The sequence below is a fragment of the Neltuma alba genome, unplaced genomic scaffold (genome assembly GCF_004799145.2).
Source record: "Neltuma alba isolate B1F8T4 unplaced genomic scaffold, ASM479914v2 tig00013648_pilon, whole genome shotgun sequence".
NCBI classification, from domain to species: Eukaryota; Viridiplantae; Streptophyta; class Magnoliopsida; order Fabales; family Fabaceae; genus Neltuma; species Neltuma alba.
Window position 1 is genome coordinate 29,617 of NW_021637827.1, and position 25,034 is coordinate 54,650.

General features: G+C 33.2%; 3 protein-coding genes across 3 annotated transcripts; 2 read left to right on the forward strand and 1 right to left on the reverse strand.

Moving 5' to 3' along the window:
- The first annotated feature begins 296 nt into the window (after positions 1–296).
- LOC114738668 (magnesium transporter MRS2-1) lies at positions 297–4,257 on the forward strand. The gene is made up of 6 exons (XM_028926726.1): positions 297–575; positions 1,147–1,756; positions 2,592–2,720; positions 2,827–3,162; positions 3,242–3,289; positions 3,736–4,257. Exons 2-6 carry the CDS (start codon positions 1,163–1,165, stop codon positions 3,964–3,966), a joined length of 1,338 nt encoding a protein of 445 aa, XP_028782559.1. The 5' UTR covers positions 297–575; positions 1,147–1,162; the 3' UTR covers positions 3,967–4,257.
- Positions 4,258–7,587: 3,330 nt separating this feature from the next.
- Positions 7,588–10,130, reverse strand: LOC114738667 (putative receptor-like protein kinase At1g80870). The gene is given in 3 exon segments (XM_028926725.1): positions 7,588–8,679; positions 8,682–9,401; positions 9,404–10,130. Coding segments are annotated over 3 exon segments (2,154 nt in total). The 5' UTR covers positions 10,014–10,130; the 3' UTR covers positions 7,588–7,855.
- An 8,929-nt stretch (positions 10,131–19,059) lies between these two features.
- Positions 19,060–23,043, forward strand: LOC114738664 (receptor-like protein 15). Its single transcript, XM_028926723.1, has 3 exons — positions 19,060–19,495; positions 20,669–20,743; positions 20,840–23,043. The coding sequence occupies exons 1-3, from the start codon at positions 19,060–19,062 to the stop codon at positions 23,041–23,043; spliced, it is 2,715 nt and encodes a 904-aa protein (XP_028782556.1).
- Positions 23,044–25,034: the final 1,991 nt, after the last annotated feature.

Below are 25,034 nucleotides of genomic sequence, written 5' to 3' on the forward strand. Positions count from 1 at the left end.
AATGGGCTCAGATTTTCTTAACGATCAGGCGGTCCACCTAAGCTTTTTGCCCTTTACCGATTACCGATGTCCGTATATTCTGATGGAACGTCGTTAACAAAATTTTTTTTTTTCCATTTTTTATTTTGGATGGCCTGAATTAATTGAGGTTCTTATCAACAGCAAGTGTTACTTTAATTAATGAATCAATAAAGGGATTTAGGCTGAATTACGGGTAAAATTATGGCGTAAGCGGGTCCTTTTTGTTCCCGAACAGTACTCCATAACCAGAGTACGGCTTCGCACTAAAGTTTTGGAGTTCCCCAGCATTTATTTCCAGTCTCTCGCACTTTGTCATTTATCTAAATTCTAGGGTTTTATCATTTTCTCCTCATGCCCCTTCGCGTTAGTTTCATTGTAATTTGATAAAAACCATTCCTTTTTGGTCGCAGACTATTGTTATTGCAAATCTGAAGCCTCCGGCATCGGCTTTTACGCACATCTGTGTAATTTTCCGCATCGTCTTTTATGCAAATCACTATACTGAGTAATTTGAAGTTCTTCTGCGGGAGAATCAACTGAATTTCTCCTTGGAGGTGAGAATCTTTTGCAGATATATATGTACAGGTCTGTGCTGTTTATGTGCTCTATGTACAAGAATAAATAAATTTGCTGTATTTGGATTTCAATTTTTCTTTTTGGAGTAATCTCTGTTGGACGAATTGGGTTAAAGGGCTTATCTCAGGATCTTTTGTATAATTTGCAGTTTTCGTTTAAAAGACATGGTTTTAGCTCGTTGGATGACCCAATTTGTAATTTGCATCCTACTTTTATAGAGCATCTTGTCCTTTGGCTTGAGGGTATTAAACCCGGGTACTTATCTTAAAAGTAGTCTGGTCACCTCAATAAAGAATATAGAATTGTTTAGGTCCTTAATCTAATTTTGATCATTTTGTGGATGCTTATAGCAGTCCCCAGAGACAATAATAATGGCATTGGTTGGTTAAGACCATTGTGCAGTTGCACACCACGATGCTGCTTAAAAATAATGAGAGAATATTCTTTAATATATGCAAGCTTGATCTCGTCTGGTTAAAAATGTCTAGATATAGTCATATTTAATACCGTGTATGTGGCTAATGCTCTTACGTTGTAAATGTCCCACAGTTAGCCAACCTTGATAATGGCAGACCTCAAAGAGCGGCTATTACTTCCCCCAAAACCAGCATCAGCCCTTAATTTGAGAGAGCCAGTCAATCGACCATCAGCATCTGGAAGGCAACCCTTACAAGGAGTGGATGTGTTGGGGCTAAAGAAGCGGGGTCAAGGTCTTCGATCATGGATTCGTGTTGACACATCTGGAAACTCTCAGGCTATTGAAGTAGACAAGTTCACTATGATGCGACGGTGCGATCTACCTGCACGTGATCTTCGCCTGCTAGATCCTTTGTTTGTGTATCCATCAACTATCTTGGGAAGAGAAAAGGCTATTGTTGTAAATCTTGAGCAGATACGGTGTATTATTACAGCAGATGAAGTTCTTCTCTTGAATTCCCTAGATAGTTATGTATTACACTATGTGATGGAGTTGCAACGCCGGCTAACTACTGCAGGGGTAGGTGATGTTTGGCAGTCAGAAAATTCTGATATGAGCCGAAGAAGAGGAAGTAGGAGTTTTGACAATGCCTTTAACAACACATCCCCTGATTATCTGCCTTTTGAGTTTAGAGCTCTTGAAGTTGCCTTGGAGTCAGCATGCACATTTCTTGACTCTCAGGTTTGTAGAAGTGCAACATTACATCACAGTCATGCTTTAATTGATTTAAGTTTGTGTTAACCAAACAAACCTAAACAACCCCCCCCCCCCCCAAAAAAAGAAAGAAAGAAAGAAAGAAAGAAAGAAAGAGAAGTCAAATTACTGTAAGCTGAGACATTTATTTCCCACTAATTAGTCTTTATAATAGCATTTGATGAAGCATGTAAACTTCCTCAAGCAATTAAGCAGTGCCATTGGGTGGACAGTATCATTATGTTGTGGTTTAATGATTTTAGATGCATATTTATCACAATGACCGTCTTACTATCTCTAGCCTATTTGAAATTCTGTAATGATGGTGACACTTGATTGTTCAAAGAGATTGGTATGTTAACAGATATTTTTCTTTCATTGCCTTTGTGAGTGGCCTGGATTAAGTAGTACTCCCTCCAATTCTAAATATAAGACCCCTTTTGTAGTGTAAATTACACTACAAAAAGGGTCTTATATTTAGGATTAGAGGAATATCAATTATATGGTCCAACAAGAGAACGTGGATTAATGAGTTCAATATCATTCCCAGAGATGTTTTGCCAGGCAGAGTATGGGGAAAATCTCTCTCTCTCTCTCTCTCTCTCTCTCTCTGTGTGAAATGTCTCAATGTGCTAATTTGTTATAAAAAATAGTCCTTTTGTATTCTTAGGAACAGTGTGCAAATGTAGAAATTCTGTTATTGATCTGCAAACATGATTCTAGATTCATACTCTTACCTCAAACTCTTCTTTTGCATACTTGTTAGTTCGATTTTAGTAAATCAGTTGTTGATAACACACTTGATTCTTGCCTTTTTTAAAAGGCAGCAGAATTAGAAATTGAGGCCTATCCTTTACTGGATGAGTTAACATCAAAGATCAGTACATTAAATTTGGAACGTGTTCGTCGCTTGAAAAGTAGACTTGTTGCCTTGACTAGGAGAGTTCAGAAGGTACTGTCCGTATAAGTTTTCTTCATATTGCAAATGAAATTGAATATAATTTTCTTCCCTTTGTCCTATTCATTGATTTTGCTGCTATTACATGCATATTATTCAGGTTAGAGATGAAATAGAGCAGCTAATGGATGATGATGGCGATATGGCTGAAATGTACCTCACTGAGAAGAAAAGTCGGATGGAGTCATCATTTTTTGGAGATCATCAGTCTTCGATGGGATATAAATCAAATGATGCTGCATCAATTTCCGCACCAGTTTCTCCTGTTTCTTCACCTCCTGATGCTCGGAGGCTTGACAAATGTTTGAGCATTGCAAGGAGTCGACATGAAAGCATGAAAAGTACAGAAAGTGCTACAGACAGTATAGAAGAGCTTGAGATGTTGTTGGAAGCTTACTTTGTTGTAATTGATAGCACCTTGAACAAGTTGACGTCGGTAGGCACATTATTGTCGATGTAAACTCTTTCTACCTTGCTTCATCAAATAGTCTCTTAAACATTCTTTTTCATTGCAGTTGAAAGAGTACATTGATGACACAGAAGATTTCATAAACATCCAACTGGTATGTCCCCCTCCCCCTCATTTTCTCATATTTGTATATATATATTTTTTTTGGCATCGATCATTTGTATTATTTTGTTATCAGAATGTCTTTATTAGTCCTTTTTTTTCCTTTTTTGTCATTCTTGATTCTAATTATTGTATTACCTACACAGCACAGGGGAAAGGTAGAAGGTGGGTAGTATCAATATTATTTGTGTAGGAAAGAAGTGGTAACATATTTAATGACTACCGTATTCTTATTAAAGTATGCTCCTGTGCTTCGGTGAGGGATTTAGAAATTTATTCAAGCCTCTTGCATCACATGTTATTTGACTTGTTTCATTTCAAATTTTAAAAATCATAGAGAGAAAAGTTATACATCATGCCTGCATTTTTATTTGATGGCATTGCTGATCAGGAAATTTAATTAAATATTGTAAAAGCTGACTGATATTTTGTTTGCAGGACAATGTGCGCAATCAGCTGATCCAATTTGAGCTTTTACTCACAACGGCAACATTTGTGGTTGCCATTTTTGGCGTGGTAGCTGGAGTATTTGGAATGAACTTTGAAATCCCATTATTTGATGTGCCCCATGCATTCAGCTGGGTCATTATAATTACTGCAATTTGTGGGGTCTTGATATTTTCTGCCTTTGTGTGGTTCTTCAAATACAGAAGGCTCATGCCCCTATAGGAAGCCGAAGATGGTTTCCGTGGTTAACATTATTTTTAGCTTTGCATTATTCATGCAGAGAAATTCTTTCAAATTCAATTTTGAATCAGTTTTAGGTCATTCCTTAAAGTATTCTCTGTTCCCTATTAGCAGTCTCTGTATATTGAGGACAAAAATTTTCAGTCGATTAGCAACATAAAACTTGTGATACTTTTCTGGACTTCTTGTCCAGGCCCCTTGATCTTATGATGGTTGCGTCATTGCTATCTGTTAATAATAAGCAGCCAGCGTATTCGGTACTGTTTATGATAAGATCCAATAAAAATTACTGTTTATGCCTGGGAACTAGAGGCTTCCAAGTGTAAAAGCAATACTGTTTTGTTTGTCTCATAGTTCCTTGTGAAGAAAGCTTTCGCTTGTAGTACGTGGTAAACCTATTTCCTTGAGACTGCTTTACACTTTGGAAAGAAACAATATGTTTGTTCCTTGCTTTATCAGCTCCTGCCATGTAGTTTTAGCGAGATGATATTTGGCCTTTCTTCAGGAAAAGATGAAACTTACAAACAGATGAGCATGTGTGTGTGTGTGTGTGTCAGGATACGATTCTGTTTTAATGGCTTAATTGTGATTATTACAGCAAAGCGATCTAGTGTACTCTCAAGTTCTAAACTTGCCATTTCCATATATTATTTAAAAACGAAAAAAACAAAGCGATCTAACATGAAAACAATAGCACTGGTACTTCACTGATTTCTGATGAGCATGAGCCTAGTTAGATGCAGGAATGATGTCAAACAATAAGGCCCTACCGTAAACCAAATTAAACAAACTTGTGAGTGCTATTACAAAATGGAATGCGATGCCAGCTGAGGCCATAATGGGCTTGAAAGGATATTTCTAAAAGAGAGATTAAAAACGATTAAAGTACACATTTAATTTTTTAATGCAAGGTTTTAGTTTGGTTCTTTAACTTTTAAAAAGTATATTTTTAATTCTTTGACTCTAAAATCATTAGTCTTAAATGATGCATTTTTTAATAATCATAATTGTTTTAAAAATTAAACTTAATATATTAGCATTTAAAAATATTTTTATCAACATTCAAAATCTCAATATCAATATTTTTTTAATGATTTTAGAACTAAAAATGGATTTTTTAAAATTAATAGACCAAACTAAAACTTTGTGTAAAATTAAAACACTAAAAGTATATTTTAGTTAAAAAAAATTAATTAAGTTAGTTATCCATAAAAAATTTGTATTGTTTTTTCTAGAGTATTTTTTTTAATTATTTGTAATTAATATAAAGAGTTTTGAAAAAAAAATCATGACAAAATAGGATCAGAGAAGTATTTATTTTTCTTCTCACAAAAACACTACATAGAAACATATGTCACCCATCTTCAACAGATAACCAAACATGCTCTATATCATTCCTTTTTGGGAACTAATTGGTGGGGGGGATTGAGTTTAGAAACGGCATTCATCCTATGACCTTTTATTTAAAGAGAAACATCCATGGGCCCACAAAGGCCTTTCCGTGGCTTTAAACCTTTGGGAAAATATCGTTTAAGTCCCATAATGTGGACTTCATTTGTACTAAGTCCCAAAATATTCTGAAGTTTGTTTTTAGTCTCTTTACCCCTGAATGAAAATAAGCTTGAAAGTAAAATGTCCATTTTGTCCATCAAAATTTTAGCAAGAAGAGAGGGGTCGATTGAGATTTTTCATAATTGCACATATGAAAATTTACAACAAAAGATAGGAAAATGACAGTTGAAAAAACTGAAATTTATAATAAATAATAGAATATTAACAATTCTACATAGGTGAATTTACAATAAATACTAGAAGATTTGCAATTTTACATATGGGAATTTACAAAAAATAATTAGAAAATAACAATTAAAAATATGAAAATTTACAACAAATAATAGAATATTTATAACTCCACATATGATAATTTACAACACAATAGAAAATTAAAAACTGCATACATGAGAATTTCTAACGAAAAATAGAAAAATAATATCTGAAAATATGAAAATTTATAACAAATAATGGAATATTAACAACTCTACATATGAGAATTTATAACAAATGATAGAAGATTAACAACTCCACATATGAGAATTTACAACAAATAATTGAAAATATATGAGAATTTACAACAAATCATAGAAGATTAACAATTCCACATATGAAAATTTACAACTCTATATCTGAGAATTTACAACAAAAAGTAGAAAAATAACAACTTATATTCCTATTATTTGTTATTAATTTTCATATTTTCAGTTGTTATTTTCCTATTTTTTGTTGTAAATTTTCATCTGTCCATTTGTGAAAAACCCCAACCGATCCCTTTTTTCTTGCTAAAATTTTGATAGGCAAAATGGACATTTTACTTTGAAACTTATTCCTATTTAGGGGTAGGGGACTAAAACCAAATTTCAAAATATCTTGGGACTTATTATAAATTAAGTCCACTTCATGGGACTTAAATGACATTTTCCCTAAATCTTTTGAACGTTGTACCGGGAGTTTTGTCACTCATTCGCTAAGCGGCCATTCATAGGCGTGATTTGAAAAGCAAGGACGACCACGGCTGCCTTGTTTGTTGATCAAAAAATCAGAGTCGGGGTGATTCAGATTCCCCCAGGCAAAGTAACTAATGCTGTAGTAAAGGATAAAAAAAGGAACAAGAATTGATTTAATTGATAACTCATGACCCACAACATTAACATCGTGAGTTCGATTTTGTTGCTTATGTAAAGATTTTGTTTGTAGGTGATCTATAAATCCCTCTATAAGTGTTTTTTCAGCCTAAAGATATACTCTAATTTTAACGAGTCTTAAAATCTAACTCACCTAAATTTTTATTCATATTCATAAGAAGAAAAAAGGAAAAAGAAAGAAAGAGAGAAAGCGCTTACCAAATGCTTACCATGAAGAAATGCAAAGAAACTCTTGTTATGTTATACTTTATCAACACCAACTTAATTGTTCATACCTTGATTTTAACTTCCACGCGAAGGCACTTTAGATTCCAGTACAGTGTCATTACTTTTGTTTAAAAAATAAGAAAAAGATAGCATGGTCGTCGAATCGTCATCGTTGTGTATTATACGTACACGCGCACCGGAATGAAAATCGGCGGAAAAGTTCCATATCATTGGCATTACTGGGTTACGGGTTACATGGTCATTGGCAAGCCTGTCAAGATCGAAATTTCTGGATTGAAGGGAATTTGATTTGGTTTTTGTCTTTCTTTTAACACGTTAAAGAAGGGACAAAACAATGAGACCCCTCAAACATATATATGTCAACGACATGATGGCACATGCTTTACCCAGGGCAAAGAAATAGCACTCTCGTGTGTTAATAATGCCGTTGCTTTATTAGTGACTCACTTTACTCTCTGATTAAGACTCCCTTTGGTCCATAATAATGCCATGACCAGTCAGCCTGCGTGTTAGAATTCTGGTGATTATACAACTTCTTCGTCTCAAGCCTTGGCTACGCATCTTTTTTTCCTCGAAGTGGTATATATTATTGCTTTCCTTAACTTCGTTAAGATACTTGTTTTGATGTATAACAAACATAAAACATACAGAATCATACTCTTGAACAACATAGGGCTCTGATGAATGTTTTTTCTGTTACCAAGCAGAGAAAACCTTGTCCTTTACAGTGAAGGGCAGAACATGTTCTCTAACACAAACCATTACGCAGAGGGAATGCCAAGGAATTTTCAGTCATCAAATTAAGTTAATGCATCGGTTTAGTGGGGCAAAAGCATAAATAATTATCTCATATACATACAGCACAACACAAATTTTACAATGCACTCCGTTTCAACTTTGTGTTCTGAACTGCACTAAGCATGAGCTGATGAAATTGCAAAAGCCTATTCTGTAGTTTTCTTTTGTTTTGTCCTTGATTTGCTGTAAAACTTGGAAGGAGGAGATGGTGAAAACTCGAATGGCAGCGGTGGAAGGTCCATGTCGCCCTTCAAAATCTTGACAATATCCCCGGTTTCGGGCCTCAATTCTGGAATTTTCTGTAAGCAAGCAAGTGCCAGGTTGATGCACAAGCTTGCTTGCTCCTTGTTGTAATCTTTCAGTCTCTCATCTACTAGTTCTAAAATGTTACCAGAATGAGCCAAGTGCCTGCACCAGCTTATTAAGTTGGCTTTCTCTAGCTTCATGGGAGATGCAAGAACATGTAATGGTCTTCTACCAGACACGATCACAAGGATCAAAACTCCTAAACTGTAAATATCAGCTTTCTCCATTAAGTATCCACACCCTCCATATTCTGGTGCAACATAACACAGTGTTCCTCTCATACTGGTTGTGCTGCTGAGCTCGCGGCTGAAAAGATCTCCACTCCACATGTCGCTGCCAATGGAACGAGTACTTTTCTTCCTCCAACCTCTTCTGAAACTGAACTCGCCATTTTGATCGCTCTCATCCTGAGCTTCTTCAGTGAAGTTTCTTCGCCTGCAAAGATAAAACCTTCTTCCCAAGTCAAAATGTGGCACTTTCAAGCCTTTCTTCCACTTGGTTTGAAGATTCTTCAGCTTACTCCTCTTCTTGCTTAGTTCTGCAAGGTGCTCTTCTTTCCACCATTCCTGCATCTTCCTGGGCTTTTTCTTTCGGTTTTTCTTCCCCCTTGCTTCTTTCTTCTCAACCACATTATCTGTATCACCCCCTCCAAATGCTTGTAATTGGGGCCATTTGCTTCATCTGGTTTATGATCCACTGGACTTGAAGTTTCCAACTCGGCTTTTTCATTAATGTTCTTCTTTTCTTCTACCCAATCTGGGTTCGATGGACCAATCTGACTCCCTATCCACTCCATCACATAGTCTCTACTACATAATTCATCAGTTCCATGCTGTCTCCACCACCAATCCTTTCCCCATTGTTTCCCATTTATTTTCACTTCATCCACAGAAGAAGCATTTACAGTACTTAATTCCTTACTGTGATCAATGCTAGAAAACTCATCATCATAAGGAACAAATTTCTGGTTCCAGTCAACTCCACCAATATCTAGAGTTGATATTTCCTTTCCCTTTGCATTACAACTCCTGATTTCGCTCTCATTGGCAATATTGGCATTATAATTGAAAGAATTCAAGCTCAAAGCTTTAACATTAAAACATGTCTTGCTATTTTTAGATGAAGAAGATGCTTGCAAAGCTAAAGCAAAATCTACTTCATTAACACTCTCAACTGGTGTACCAATAGCTGGAGTTGGGGTTTCAGCAGTTAAATTACCTGAAAGCTCTTCGCTCTTCCATAGCTCTTGACTCTTCCCCAAGTCCTGGCTAAACAAATCCACACCAAATTCATTCTCCACTTTGATCCTTGACAATCCAAAGTCTGAAATCTTCCCACGGAACTCTGAATCAAGAAGAACATTGCTCGGCTTAACATCCCCATGATCACTGGAGGATCACAACCAAGGTGCAAGAATTCCAAGGCTCTAGAAACATCCAGAATGATGTGGAATCTTCTCTCCCAGCTCAAACTCAAACACCCATCATCTCCAAACAGAGACTCCTGCAAGCTTTTATTGGGCATGTAATCATACACCAACACTCTCTTGTTCTTCTCCACACAATACCCCAAAAGGGTCACAATAAAAGGAGATCTTAACCCACCTAGAATCTGAAGCTCATTCTGAAACTCTCGCTCTGTTTGTAAAGACAAGGCGTCTAGCCTCTTAATTGCAATCAATTTCCCGTCTTTAAGGGTTCCTCTGAAGACAGTTCCAGACCCTCCTTTACCAATTACATTGGCGGCGTCAAAGCCATTGGTGGCCTGCTTCAGTTCTTTGTACGAGAATCTTTCCAGCTTCAAAGGAGCACTCGAATCAAAGGGGATAGTTTTAGCTCTGTGTACCATGGAATGCCATAAGTGGTAAAGAAAGTATATGAGCGAGCATACAATTACAACAGACGCTGAGATTGTGAGGGCGAGGAAGATGACTCTGGTTTTAATGAAAAAACTTGGACTTGGAGGGTTGGGACTGGAAAGGATGGATCTGGAAGGCATGGTGAGTGTGGAGCTCAACTTCTGGGTTTCTCTCAAGCTCGAAGCTTTTATGGATATTGATGATTGATCACATTAATTGATGAAGAAAAGGTAAAGTCAAAGAACTGGGGGCGCACTAGCAGTGTGTTTGAGCCGGACCGGGTGGACCGTCTCTTCTCAGACGGTTAAATCGTTTAGGGGATGAGACCGCATTGGCCCGCCAAGAACCGGGTATTGAGCCGGGAGACTGGATCAACCCGCGAACCGGAGTGGGTCTTAGAAAACCGGACGAGTCTCACACAGAACGTGGATGAAGATCTAAGAAGGAAGATGAAAAAGAAGTCGAGGATAGAAGATGGGGACTGAAGTGAAGGAATATATTCATTGAAGAAGGAAGAGGGGTGAAAGTGAATTTCTCATCTGTAAAATCGATTCTTCTATTGAGATGAAAGAAGAACCGTTGTCTTTCTCGGATCTCAAAAGCATTCTCCGTTTCATCGCTGGAAAAGAGAGCCGAACGGAGAAACACAGAAAGATGAAGACACAGAGTTGATTGGAGTTCACTTCGTATGAAACGCGTCTCTCTTTTCAATATTAATTTTTTTTAATTTTTGCCACTTATACTATTTATTTTTAATATTAACTTTGAAGAGAGCTGATTGAATTAGTTGTGGGATCACATCGTATCTGCTGAATAAATCTTAGAAATTTACTGTATTTTTAAAATTAACTTTTTATATATTTAATTTTTTATTCTTTTGATTCTTTATTACTAATCATGCCTGTATCTAAAATCATAAAAAATTACTTTATAATTTAATTTGTCAATTATTTCAAATATAATAGCTTTTTTGAAAATTTGATGTTTTATTCCTGTGTACATTATTATATATGCATAAAGTATTGTTTTTAATTTAATTATTATACTACTTGTCCGAACGGACCGTTTAATCATCTTAAACCATAACCCGTTGAGTTTTTTAGTTTAATGTTCGGCCCGGTTTTTAAAATATAATTGGAGGAGGAGTTTGGGCACTGGTCAATTTCTTTATTGGATATTCTCATTTGCTTTGATCACTGTGGGTATCCAAAGCAGATTGCTTTACGGCGAGACAATCAGAAGGAACTGTATTCGAACTGTGCCACTGTTAATTTAACTTGGTTTTGTGTTATCCGCTTCGCTTTTTCCATGATTTGAGTCTCTCTGTCTTTCTTTCTAACGCTCTTGCATAATATTCCTCCTTTGTTTTATTACCGAAGATTAGTGATAAGTGATTGGGATATTTGGATTAGAAAAAGGGTGGGAAACAAAAGGGATGGACCCAATGTGCTTTTGACTAAAGAGCAAGTTTTGGAGACAGTGTCATGCACTACAGAAAATATATCAAAGAAATTAAGGGGCAAAAAAAAAAAAACCACAGAAAAGAATTACAATCAAATCCCATAAAAAAAATAATTACTAAAAGTTCAATAACAACTTTAACGGTTATAATAACAACTTTTATAGTGAGAATGATAACTCCTAATATTTATTTTTTAATTGTTTTTTTTATTTGGGATTTTATTGTAATTCTTACAAAACACAAATGGGTTACAGTGAGACGGAGGTTATGGTACTGAGTAGACGTTTTGTCTTGTACGCCATGACTGGGGCACGTGCTGTGTTTAGAGTTTAGAGATACGCCACTTTTATTATCATTAGGTGTTGACTAAAGTTTCACACTGTGGTTGGATTCCAATAGTTCCTTGCCATCCATAATTCTCAATTCTCATGTCATTGAAAAAAGAAGGAGGAAAGAATTCTACATATCTTAAGCCTATGATTATGATTATGAGAACCATTATATTTTCCCATGGCCCAATGGTCTTCATAATTAGACTATAATGCAGTGTATGCACATATAGGGATTTTATTAAACCAGGAAATAGTGGCAAATTATTAACATTTTTTAAGGAAAAATCCTAAAAAAACAACGGTTTATTTTCAAAATTTCAAATCAGTATTAGTTACTACATTTATAAAGAAAATAACTACACTCAAAAAGTAAATAACAATAAATTTTTGTAGTAATTCTTGATTTGTCATTTTAAAATTTGACAGTTTTTTTTTTGGAATTTTTTTCTTTTTTAAATGTTTATGTCCCACGAGAATGTTGTGAGACGTACGGAGACATTTGATATTTTCATTTTACAACGACAAAAAGTAGGAAAAATTACTGTAAAATCTCAAGACAAAAATATAATTATAAAAAAATTCTATAATAAGTAAGTAGCATGTAATGACAAGTTTTAGTAAAAAAAATAATATTACCCTCTATCTTTAATATAACAGTTAGTTGACTAATTTGAGTAGAGTAAAAAAAAATTAGTTAGAGACATATAACTAATTAGGAGTAAAAATTTAAAAAAAAAAAAAAAGTACCGCATTATCCAACAAATCTAAAATGACACTTATAAAACCCTCAGACTCTTTCAAAAGTCGGATGCTTAAACCCAGTGATTAAATTGGCTTTGTATTATGATGAATGATGGGGACAGAGATGGTGGATAATGAGGAGGAGGCACGTAGGGCCCCTTCCACCTGCAACCATAATGGTATTCGTGGAAGACTTTGGACATTCAGTAGCTTTTGATTCCACAATGCATTCCCTCTTTACCCTGGCCATCCTCCATGTTTTAATGCATTTCACATTTCATATTGTACCATAACCAACACATAAAACCCCACCTACCTTCCAATTTTCATGAGGCTTGATTCAAAGTTAATCACTAGATTTTATTGTTTCATAATGATTATACTCTGCTTCTCAGTCTCCAGATATTTTCTTCAGGTCACTTCCATAAGCTCTGGTTCTTCTCCTTCTTCTTGTTTTTGAAGCTTTTTTTATTAGGATATCTTCTCGAATCCCCATTGAAAGATACCGAGCAACGGAGAAGTCAATCACAAAATAATGAAGCCGTTAAGCATATATGCATGATTTATAGTACTTTTAATCCTTAATATAAGATTTAGTTTACTAATTTGAATAGATTAAGAAAATAATTAAATAAGTTATTTGTGGTAAATATGTATTGTCTTTCCTGAAATATCCTTACTAATAATGTGTATTAGCTAAAATGACTATTTGATAAAACTTTTAATATATACAACTATTACAAGAATTACGTTAAAAAAATAGATAAATATGAGAAACAATTTGATATTTAGGATCAAATTAAATGTTAAATTACTTTTCATATTAAGCATGGAGGTAGTGTCAATTTTGATATAATTAGGTTTTTGACTCTCCATATATGTCTTATTTATTTCGGCAAAAAAAAAAGTCTCATTTATATATGACAGAGACTTGCGGTCCAACATAGCCGTAACGGCAACAAATTTTTAGTACCCCGTTTGAAAAAATAGGGAAAATCATAATAAGATGATAAAAATATATATAATTACTAAAAAAAAGGAAAAATCATAACGGCAACAAATTTACAGTGCCCGTTTAAAATAGTTATTTATAAAAAAAATATGTGTTCATTTTTTTTTAAAGTAATACCATTTACTTCCTAATAAAATCAGACGTGTGTTGGTGGAGACTAGACTGAGTAGTAAAAGTATATAAATATAGTAAAAATCATTAGTATAATCAAACATTACTTATATTCTTATCTGGGATTATTTTCCAGTTATTTAATTTGTTTACAAATTCGGATATATATATATATATATATGTATGTATGTTTACAAAAAGTCTGACTTCGATTTTAGGGCAAAAAAATACCAAAAGAATAAAAGAGGATTCTTTCAATTAGCTCAAAATGAGAATAATGGGATTGCCTTTTCTATAATGATGTAAGGTGTTGGTGCAACATGATTATTGATTTTCATTTCACGTGGAATAATTAAAGCAAGTTATTCACATGAGAAAAATTAAAAAATTAAATTAAAACAAGTTGACTAGAGGGCTAAAATATAATAAAAATTAATAGTTAGTCGATGCGTGAGCAATACTTATTTTTTTTCACATTAAATAATTCATAATATAATATTATTTCATGGGAAGAGCCCCGTTACTAATTTTCCGTCAAATCTAAGCAGAAATAAGAAATAAGAGAACATTTATCACAAAGATTAAATAAGTTTCTTAATTAAAGAAAGAAAAAAATAAAAAAAAAGTAGGCAACTTTAATTGGAGGGACCTTAAAAAAAGGTAATTGGAAGGAACTTTATGGGTCACTTTTATTATAAGCATGCATGTGGGATTCTTTTTAAAAAGGAGCACCATATACACAAGTCCACGGAATCAATGATAGCCAGCTAGCTATGGCCAAATAAAGTGGCAATTATTTGATAATGTGTCATCCATATAAAAATCAGAGAGAATGGCAAATAAAGACCGTGTGAACTGAAAAATCTCATATTGGAATTTGTTATAACACTTTAATGGGCAAAATTGACTTGTAAGATATAAATAACAACATATTTTTATGAAAATACTTGATTTCATATTTTACAATTTTTACGGTCTCTTTTTGTTATTCTTTCTAGAAATTATTGATAAATTTTATTTTTAAATTTCACGAGGCAAACATCAAAGCATGGACTTAGCTATATGTGTTTAATAATGTTATAGTTCAAGCAGAAAGTGACACAATGTTGTTGAACCACTTGTAGCTACATATGTATAATTTTAAAAACGGTAAAATGTCTTTTTGTTGACAAAAATTTCTGGTAGTTGAATACACATATATAATATATAATACTCCTTCGGTTCTTAATATAGGACTCAATTGTTGAGTTGGTTTTGGTCCTAAATATAAGACCCATTTCTTATATTTATCAATTTTCTCTAAATTACCCCTATAGATACTCCCTCAACTATAATCAAGTAGAAGAGAGAGGGGGTATTAAGGAAGATGATTATGGTATTTTAGGAAAAAACGTGTCACATTTATTATAATTAACTAACTTACCTAACTTTCTTAATATAAGCAAATTAGTTAAATGGGTCTTATATTAAGGACCGGAGTAGTATAATATAATGTGTCACACATACATTGAAAGTCTAGATCCTGTTTTATTAAATTGAAATGTTAACATCCATGCTTTTGTTTTGATATATTTTGTACCATACGCTAAAATTTCAAAGGAGAATATCCTAAAAATTCAATTTAATAGCAGGATATATCTTTAAAAAATTTAGATGAAAATTGAGTTAAAAATATCAGTTGGGTTTGTCATGGCAGAAAAATTGGGTTTCTCAATTATAAGAATCAGTTAATATAGCTGTAAATTAAGGACTTTTCATTTATGAACTTACTGTTTAATTTATAATTAAAATTTCTATATTTCCAACGGCACAATACAATTGATACAATTTATCTCACAGCAAAAGTTTTGGCCATTAACTGCAATTAAATTAATCATTTGGGATCTAAGTGTCAACCCCCGCTTTTAATCTATTTTTTTATGCCGAATGGAAAAAAAGGTTACCAAATTAGACTAAACTCAAATGCCTAAATTAAACTGAATTGACAATTTAATTACTCTTTCTGATCTGAATATAAAATCATATATATATATATATATTTTCTTCCTCATATATAAAACCTTTACAATGCATGGTGTAACATTAATATATATATATATATATATGGTCCTTTTTTTTTTTTACCAGAACTATATATGGTCCTATTCAATTCCTGTAAAAGTGGGTGAAAAAGTATTATAATTTTCAAAAGATTAATTGAGGATGTTATAACTATACATTTCTTAATTCACGAGATTAGATTCCATTTAAAAAAGTATTTTATTTAATACATTTAGAGCTAAACCGATCCAAACCAAATCAATGCAGAGGTGGCTGATCCCAGCGTGTGTATACATTTTGTAAAAGTACGTGGAAGAAAGAACAAAAAGTAAAGCACAACTATAATTTGATCAATTCTGACATTCTAATGTATTGTACCAAACGATGATGTTCTTTGCTGCCTCTAACAAGCACCGAGTCTCATAACATGACAGCTCTTCCGTGTTAACTGTCCGTCCCAAAACAACAAAAGATTTATCAACATTTGAGGCTGCCTTCTTCAAGATATACTATCAACGATGTTTAAGATAAGACCTACCTAATTAATTAGAAAAAATTAATTGAGGAAGTTACTCAATTATTTTAAACTATTTATATTGATTATTTTTTTAAAACTAATTTGTCTTACTTATAAATTGATATATAGTTTAATGATCCACATAATTATTTTAAAGAAATCATGTAATATATAGTATTCCTCCGGTCCTTAATATAAGACCCATTTAACTAATTTGATTAGATTAAGGAAGTTAGGTAAGTTAGTTAATTATAAAAAATGTGACATGTTTTTCCTAAAACACCATAATCATTTTTCTTAATACCCCCTCTCCCTCTTTTACTTGATTATGGTTGAGGGAGTATTTATAGGGGTAATTTAGAGAAAACTGATAAATATAAGAAATGGATCTTATATTTAAGACCAAAACCAACTCAATAATTAGGTCCTATATTAAGAACAGGAGGAGTATAATTATTAATTAAATAATTTAATAACTTTCTTACTTTTTCTTGTATCAAGTACCAGAGTAGTATATCCATGTTCTCATTACTCATCTTCAAGTCCTCATTCCCGCATACATTTTTTAAGTTTGTGATCTTAAAGGAGCAACTTGAAAAATTCAAAGCCCAAAGAGACGCACGCACCATAAAGTATATAGATCAACTGTTATGATTAGCGTAGACTGGGAGCCGGGTCAAATATATACAAGTGTTGCAAATTTTAAAAGCGCATGTGCATCGATTCAGGGACAAGTTTTTCAATTTGATTGACCAAACTCTTAATATAGTTTTTGTTATGCCGAATGGAAAACAAGTTAGCAAATTAGACTCAACTCAAATGCCTAAATTAAACTGAAATGACAATTTAATTACTCTTTCTGATCCTAGATATAAAATCATATATGTTTTCTTTGTTTTTCTCTACCTTATATTGAAACCTTTACAATGTACTCCCTCTGTCCCTTATTATAAGATTTAATTTTTTGAATAGGTTTGTTTCTTTTTATAAGATCTTTTTTAAGTTTGTCTAAATATTTAATGCATTATTATCTATTTTACTCTTAGTTTAATGTATTTAATACATTCTCTTTCTTTATTTATATCATTATTACTTTCTTACATCTACCTATTTATGTATAAGGGTATATTTGGAAAAAAATTGTATTTGCTATGTATTAATTACTTTTAACTAATTTTAACTGTTTTCTTAAACCACACAATTTAGTTAAAAAAATCTTATAATAAAGGATGGAGTAGGACGATATAACACTAATATATACTCCCTCTGTCTTTTTTTATAAGTAACCTTGAACTCTATCACGTAAATTAAAAAGTTAATTAAATACAATAAATAAGTAAAAATTAATTTTTTTTAAAATACTCTTATTTATGGGGGAGAGAGAGTCTAAGAAAGAGAATAAGAAAATTATTATAATAAAGAGAATTATGAAAGAGAGAGAATGTAGATGAAGAGAGATAATATTTTGAAAAATGAGATAATAAATGTATTGCATATTAAAATAAGTAGTTAATAGGACAAAATAGAAAAGTTGCTATAAAACTTTAAAACAACTTATAAATATTATTTATATTTAGAAACAAGAAGAAAATGATAGTTGTTGCTTATAAAAAAACAGAAGGAGTATTGTCCTATTCAATTTATGTGAAAGTGGGTGAAAAAGTGGTATAATTTTTCAAAAGATTAATTAAGGATGTTACAACTATGCCTTTCTTAATTCACGAGATTCCATTAAAAAACGCATTTTATTTAATAAATTTAGAGTTAAACCGATACAAACCAAAAGAAGAAAGAACAAAAAGTAAAGGACAATTATGCGATCAGTTCTAACTTCTAACATTCTAATATATTGTACTAAACTTCAGAGATCGATGATGTTCTTTGCTGCCCCTAACAAGTGCTATTAGATGAGAGCTCTTCCTTGTCACCTGTCAGTCTCAAAACAACAAAAGATTCGTCAATATTTGAGGCTGTCTTCTTGTGAGATATACTATACGCGCCATCTTTTTTTCAAATAATCTCATCCACTATCCTAAACAGACCATCTTTTAGATACATCAAACGGTTCAGACTAATTCGAATTCGCTAATTTGTAGGCAACTTGAAGGATATGATAATTAGCCAGGAGATTTAACACTTTCCATATCCAAGTAGAGATCAAACCCTTGATTATGATTAAGAGAGGATAAACCCCTACCGCTCAACTACACATTCTTAATATATAACTTATTTGACTAACTAAAAGAAATTTAAAAAATTATTAAATTACTTAAAACTATTTATATTATTTTTTTAAAACTAATCTGTCTCACTTATAAATTGATATATAATCTAATGATTTACAAAAATATTTTAAAAAAATCATGTAATAACACATGTTATAATTAAGTAATTTAGTAACTTTTTTGATATCTCTAATTTAGTATTATTAAGGATCAGAGTAGTATATCCGTATATCCGTGTTCTCATTACTCATCTTCAAGTGCTCATCCCTACATACATTTTTTGAAGTTTGTAATCTTAAACTCAACTTGAAAAATTCAAAACCCAAACGAGACGCACGCCCCATAAAGTATATAGATTGACTATGATGATTAACGTACACTGGGGTTCGGGCCATGCACATCCAAGTGTTGAAAATTTTAAAGGTGTATATATATCGACTCAAGGACAAGTTTTTCAATTTGATTGACCAAACGATCTAGCAATTTGTCAGTGTAACAAAGAAAAATCTGGGCATGCAGCTTCAATTTCTACCATCAGCAAGACTTTTTCTACGACGTAAATAAGGCGTTTCTGAAATTTCGTGAACTCATGCGTTAATGACTTGACTCCTCCTGTGCAGGGAAGAAAAACATCATAGAAACTTGGAAGTAAATAAAGAAACAGATAGAAAGAGACCTCTCGTGACTTATATATAAGAAGAAGCCATGAATTTCATGTCTCTGAATCTCAATATAGTTTGGTAAAAATGGAAGTGAAAAGGTGGGTATTGTGGGTGATGAGTTTTGTGGTTTTGGCACAAATACTGGGAATCAAATGTTGTGTGAGAGAAGAGAGAGAAGCACTGCTCAATCTTAAGGCTTATGTTCTTGATGTCTACCATAATGATCCTCTTGTGGAGAAGCGTTTATCTTCCTGGGTTACTGATGATCCAAACAGTGACTGTTGCAGATGGGATAGGGTTACGTGCCATGTTTCTTCTGGTCGTGTTTCTGAGATTTCTCTCCAAGCTCTTAATTACAGGCGTTCTGATGGAGCATTTGGTTTCTCTGCGGCTTCTCTTCATAATGATGAAAAGCCTGTTGTTGGTGTACCTGACCTCCCTGGCCTCCCTCCATTGCCTCCCATTGATTTCTCCTTGTTCCAAAGCTTCAAGGAGGTGACAAGCCTCAATTTCTCCCAAGGTCAATTTTCAGGCTCATAAGCACTCAAGGTACAACAATCTCATACTCTTTCTGCTCCTTTTACAGCCAACGGAATTACGTAAATTAAAAAGTTTGCTTAAAATTGGTTGAAGAAAATAAACATATAAAAATATAACTTGTATGTTAGCTTGATGGCCTTTTTTTGTTAGTCTTCTATATTAGGCTTTCTTTGCCTTCGTTTTTTATTGGGAAAATTAATCTTTTGGTTTTTTAAGTTTTGACTTAGTTGGACTTAGTCTCTCAACTATAATCCGGTATGATTCAGTTTTTAAACTTTTAACTTGTTTAAAAGTTAGTTCCTAATTTTTTTTCCACATTTAATGAATTGATCTTACATGCAATAGGTATTGCTAAGAGTGTTAAAAAATGCCAATGGGTTTTTAAAGTAAACCCCACTGGCTCTGAAAATCAAAAGCAAATCGGCAACATTCTTAAAAGTTAAAGAGTTAAGTTGTACTGAGTTATAATTGACGAACTGAATCATAACTGAGTCAAAACTTAACAGATGAAAAGATTAATTTTTTTATATATCAATGAACATATCTTCTTATTTGGTTAAAAAAAAAAGAATGAATAAAAACACCTTAATTGTGTAGAATGTGGGATTGTTTTGTATCAACTTAATAATTTGTTCAAGTTTTTTTAATCAAGGATCTGTTTTTTAAATGTATGTTTCGCCCAAATTTAATGATGTTTAATTTTGAGGAATTCTTAACAAAATATTGAAGCCGAACCTTAATGGGGTGGATTTCAATTCATCCAAAAACAACAAAAAAACCATTTCTTATTAATACCTTTAACCCACCATGGGCAAGCCCATTAGGGGCTGGTTGGTCCACATTTTGAGTTCTCCAATCTAGGCTTTAAATTTTGTTTTTGTTTTGGTAAGAGCATCTTATATTGAATATATTTTACATCTGGGCATTGCCGCCATATATATGATTCATTCTTAAATACTGATTTATGAAAAGGATCAACTATTTATGTTCTAAAGTTTGTTTAACTAAATCCCGATTTCAGAGTTCTTTATGTGATGAAAAGGTGGAGGTTATTTCAAGGCTTCATATTAATTAGCATGTGTCAGATTAATGGCCAATTACTATTTACAATAAGCTAATAATAAAATTTGCATTTCACTTCATTTCTATATAGTTTTGGCTAATCTAAGCAACCTGGAAGTCCTCATATTGAAGAGCAATAATCTTATTGGATCTTTACCATTTCAAGGTACGCAAGTCATATAGGATTTATCTTCCTTGGAAGTTATTCTAGCTTCTGCTTCATTTATTTGCTTTAGCGACACTTGAGTACTTTTGGTCACAGATATATGTAAACTGAAGAAGATACGTGTGCTGGATTTTAGTCACAATGCATTTAATGGTTCCTTGAACAAATGTTTGGCCAACTTGACATCTCTTCAAGCTCTTGATCTCTCAAGTAATGTCCTATCAGGGGAAATACCAGCGTCCGCCATAGCCAGCCTCACATCTCTTGAGTACTTTTCTGCTATGAGTAACTATTTCAAAGGCATATTCCCTTTGAGTTCCTTCACTAATAATTCACGGCTTAAGGTACTTGCACTTCAAATGTATAACAGTGAGTTTCAAGTGGATACTGAAAGTGAAGTTGTTCCTTATTTGGTCCCTTTATTTCAATTGCAAGTTTTGGACTTGGCAAATTGCAAAGTAAACGCACCTAGTGGAACCTTCCCCTCCTTTCTCTTGTATCAACATGACTTGCACTATCTTGACCTCTCAAACAATGATTTGTTTGGAGCGTTCCCAAACTGGTTGATTCTCAACAACACAAACCTCACGTCTTTGATTTTACATCACAACAAGTTCACAGGGTCTTTTGAGCTGCCAACCTACGTAGATCAACCTCCTCCACTTCCCTTGACTAATTTGCAGCTATCTGACAACAAAATGGAGGGTCAACTCCCCACAAATATTGGCCTAGTGTTTCTAAATTTCGAATATTTAAATGTGTCAGGAACTGGATTTAGTGGAGGTATTCCTCCATCAATAGCAAACATGTCCAATTTGATTGCTTTGGACTTAAGCAGAAACAGATTTTATGGTCAAGTTCCAGAGTCTTTCTGGGAAGGCTGTGCTTCATTAACATACTTGATCTTGTCACAAAACAACTTAGAGGGAAATTTATTTGCTTCTCAGTTGAACTCTTCCTCTCTGCGATGGTTTTTCTTGGACAGCAACTACCTCAGTGGGACACTGGAACATGAAACATGGAACCTCCCAAATCTTGATGCGTTAGATATCTCTAACAACAGTTTCTGGGGTAGGGTTCCTACTTTCATCAGCTCTTCATATTTACGAGTGATAAACTTGTCAAGAAATAACTTCACTGGTACGCCACCCAGAGAGTTCTGCAAACTTGACCTCTTGCATTTGCAGCTTTCTCATAATAAACTCTCAGGTTCAATACCGGCTTGCTATTTGAATATAGATTTGTCCTCTCTTCAGTTGCAAGGCAATTTTCTTTCAGGTTCCATTCCTACCTTAATGAGAACAGGTAGCTACTTAGTGGCACTTGATTTGAGGGACAACGATCTCTCTGGAGTTATTCCAGATGGGATTTTTAGGATGAATTCATTGAGATCTCTTCTACTGGGTGGTAATCAGCTACAAGGCCAACTTCCTAGCCAGTTGTGTCAGCCCAAGATGATAAATTTTTTGGATCTGTCACGTAATAACTTCACTGGGAATATTCCTACTTGCTTTGACAAAGTCTTATTTGGAGCATGGGATTACAGATTTCCTGAGTATGATAGGATAATAATCCCTTCAGATTCCCATTATCAGTATGCTCCACTTCAACTTCAGCTATTCTTTGAACAAAATCAGTATTTTATGACAGCAATAGCCAGTGGACTCCAAGTAGATTTTATGACAAAAAATTTGCTGCTTCCATACAAAGGTAACATTTTGAGGTTTATGTCTGGAATAGATTTGTCAAGCAACCAGTTAACTGGAAAAATCCCTCAAGAGATTGGATATCTGGAATCCCTTCATGCATTAAACTTATCTCACAATAATCTGAATGGATCAATTCCAGAAAGTTTCCACAATCTTGCAGATATAGAGAGCATAGACCTCTCAAACAACAACTTGGAAGGAGAAATCCCTATTCAGTTACAGGACTTGAACTTTCTAGGTGTATTCAATGTGTCCTACAACAATTTGTCAGGTACAGTGCCTAATGGTTTAACCTTTGATGACAGCAGCTTTATAGGAAATCATTATCTCATTTGGAATCATAGCAACAGAGGTAACTCTACACATGAACCACCCCCACCATCTCCTCTCAACAATGATACAAAGGAAGATGAATCTGCCATAGATTTCATTTCCTTCATTTGGAGTCTTTCAGCATGCTATGTCGCGGTGTTGGTTATTATGGCAACAGTACTTTGGATCAACCCATACTGGCGAAGATTGTGGTTTTATTACATTGATACATGTCTCTATAGATGTTTGTATCCATATCTTAAAGATGCATTCTGGTAGAATTCGCAAGTGTTTGAATAAGTTGCGCAAGAACTTTAGACTTGTTGACTTGTGTTGTAAGTGAACTCTATTACTGTTTTGTCTCTGTAATCTATGCGGCAAGCTAAGCTTTCAACTTGCTGAAATATATTTTGTGGGTTTCTCTACACTTTTTTTTTTAAAAAAAAAAAATTTAAGATACAACTCGAACAACGAACGTTACAGTCTAAAAGTTAAAGAAGCAGCAACATTACTCAGCAACAGAAGACATAGATCTCTATTTACTAAGACATACCTAGTTGAAAACTTCATACATAACACATGTAAATCTCGATGTACAACACAGTGACTCCAAGAAACATTTCCTAATCCTAACAGGTAACAGCTTGAGATTTCCTTTCTCATTATTGGTACTTTTCTAGGCTTACGGGGATTTTGCTATGGAAGATTAATTACCATCTCATCTCACTTCCAGAAAATAAAATATATTTCTGATTTGCCCAAATTTAAATAACAAAAAAATTAGGTTAATAAAATTTTTAGTTTCTCAAAATTGTCCTCATTTTAGTTTTGGTCCTTCAAGTTTTTTTCTCCTTTATTCAAAATATTAGTTTCTATAATTCAATAAAAACCTGGACTATTTTATCCCAGGAGATATCAAAACTTATGGTTTGGAATTTGAAGGACCAAAATCGAAATAAAAGCATATTTGAAGGGCCAGAAATAATATTAAACCTAAATTTTTTTTTTCATATTTGTAGCATATTTTCTGTCATAGTTATTGACTTTAAATATGAGTGATATTGAAAAAACTTAATACATCACTTTTAATAAGGACCATTCGTATCTTTCTAAAAGGTGTCTTGACAAGGAGTACACTGCGACCCTAGTTAATTAAGTTTCTTAAAATTCCCTTTATACTAAAGTGGTTGGTTTTAATATTACAGTAAATTTGCCAAGTATAAATTCCTCTAAATCTAACCATCGGCAGGGAGTTTGTGTCAAAATTTTAAGGATGAGGGTATGGAATTTCATCTATCAAAGATAAAGGGTTATATGCAATTAACCTAAAGTTGAGGGCTTTATGTATATTTTAGCCCAAGTTTTAATGAGGTATCCATTTTTTTGGTTTTTGTTTTTGTTTCGCTATATGTGTTTAATAATGTTGTAGTTCAAGCAGAAAGTGACACAATGTTGTTGAGTCACTTGCAGCTGCATATGTATAATTTTAAAAATGGTAAAATGTCTTTTTTGTTGACAAAAATTTCTGGTAGTTGAAGCATATAATGTGTCACATATGTATTGAAAGTCTGAAAGTCTAGCAATCATCCTGTTTTTTCAATTGAAATTTTAACATCCATTTTTTTGTGTGTGGATATTTTGTACCATATACTAAAATTCTGAAGGAGGATGTTCCAGAACTTGAATTTAATTACGATTTGGACATTTTAAAAAAATTAACGAGAAATGAATTACAAATATCGGTTAACATAGCTGTAAATTTAGGATTCTAAATTAGAAATACGAAGTAATATAGTTGTAAAATTAAGGATTGTCAATAATTTATGAAATATAAACGTCTTATTTATAATTGGGATTGCCGTATTTGCAATTGAACAATTGACATTTGCAACTTATCTTGTAACAAAAATTTTTTGGAACCTAACTATTACTAAATTAATTTTATATATAAATGTCATTCGCCTTTTTTATCTAATTAGTTTTTTTTTATGCCAAATGGAAAAATCTTAACAAAATTAGCCCATGTTTCATTATTTCTCCTGGTCGAATGTATAAGACCGTTATTTTGTACCTTTTTATTTCAGTTTTTAATATAATAGTTAGATAATTAATTTTCAGACATTAAAAATTAATTAAATTAATTATTTATAATAAATGTATGTTAATTTTCTTAAAATACTCTTTCTGTTTATATGCAATATTACCACCGTCTAATAGAAACCTCTTATCATAGCAATCAATAAGGGTACTACTAGAGCACAAATTATAAA

What these genes read in the sequence shown, in the direction of transcription:
- LOC114738668 (XM_028926726.1), top strand. Translation starts at nt 1,163, where the DNA reads ATGGCAGACCTCAAAGAGCGGCTATTACTTCCCCCAAAACCAGCATCA. An exon ending in GCACATTTCTTGACTCTCAG is followed by an intron (nt 1,757 to 2,591) that starts GTTTGTAGAAGT and finishes CTTTTTTAAAAG; the next exon opens with GCAGCAGAATTAGAAATTGA. An exon ending in TGACTAGGAGAGTTCAGAAG is followed by an intron (nt 2,721 to 2,826) that starts GTACTGTCCGTA and finishes CATATTATTCAG; the next exon opens with GTTAGAGATGAAATAGAGCA.
- LOC114738664 (XM_028926723.1), top strand. Translation starts at nt 19,060, where the DNA reads ATGGAAGTGAAAAGGTGGGTATTGTGGGTGATGAGTTTTGTGGTTTTG. An exon ending in AAGCCTCAATTTCTCCCAAG is followed by an intron (nt 19,496 to 20,668) that starts GTCAATTTTCAG and finishes ATTTCTATATAG; the next exon opens with TTTTGGCTAATCTAAGCAAC. An exon ending in TGGATCTTTACCATTTCAAG is followed by an intron (nt 20,744 to 20,839) that starts GTACGCAAGTCA and finishes TTTTGGTCACAG; the next exon opens with ATATATGTAAACTGAAGAAG.